This window comes from Neopelma chrysocephalum, unplaced genomic scaffold (assembly GCF_003984885.1).
Source record: "Neopelma chrysocephalum unplaced genomic scaffold, ASM398488v2 Primary Assembly neopelma1_70628, whole genome shotgun sequence".
Taxonomy (NCBI): Eukaryota; Metazoa; Chordata; class Aves; order Passeriformes; family Pipridae; genus Neopelma; species Neopelma chrysocephalum.
In genome coordinates, this window is record NW_020908503.1 from 1 (window position 1) to 704 (window position 704).

General features: G+C 71.4%; 1 protein-coding gene across 1 annotated transcript; it reads left to right on the forward strand.

Moving 5' to 3' along the window:
* Positions 1-92: 92 nt before the first annotated feature.
* On the forward strand, positions 93-648 carry TRMT1 (tRNA methyltransferase 1; the record flags this gene model as incomplete). The annotated part of the gene is made up of 3 exons (XM_027706738.1): positions 93-148; positions 341-498; positions 601-648. Coding segments are annotated over 3 exons (262 nt in total), but the record flags the coding sequence as incomplete, so codon positions are not given.
* Between the last annotated feature and the right edge of the window lie 56 nt (positions 649-704).

Below are 704 nucleotides of genomic sequence, written 5' to 3' on the forward strand. Positions count from 1 at the left end.
TGTCCCGGGTTGCCCCTGGAGGTCTCTGAGCTGCCCTGGAGGACCCGGGGGGGGTGTTTGGGGGTCCCTGACCCCCTCCTTTCCCCCCCCAGCTGTGCCGTCCTGACGGAGTTCGCGCGGCTGCGGCTGCGCCCGAAGGGCATCCGGGGTACGGTGGGTTTTGGGGTCCCCCGGGGTCCCCCATGACCCATCCCCGGGGGTCTCCCTGTCTCCTGTCCCCTCGTGGGGGTCTCCCTGTCTCCTGTCCCCTCCTGGGGGGTCTCCCTGTCTCCTGTCCCCTCCCAGACCCCCTCCCTGGGGTCCCCAAGGCTCTCCCACAGCCCCTTCCTCTCTTTTCCAGTCGTCCTCCCAGGGGAGGAGGAGGAGCTGGAAGGGGGGGGAAGCCCCCCTAACCCCCCTCCCGAGGCTGGGGACCCCCCCAGGATCTCCCCCGAAGGTGGAGACCCCCCGAGAGCCCCCGAGACCCCCCGGGTGGCCCGGCCAGGAGAGGCCTGTGAGGTGAGGGGGGGGGGAGCTGGGGAGGCAGGGGGGTTTTGGGGGGGGATGGGGGTGTTTTGGGGTGCAGTGAGGGAGGGTCCAGGCCCCTCTGACCCCCTCAAGGGTGGGCTGTGGGTGCTGGAGGCCCTGAGAGGAGGGAGGGGGGCTGCAGTAAGGGGATCCAGACTCCTCTGACCACCCCCCCTTGTGCCCCCCAGGGTGGGCTG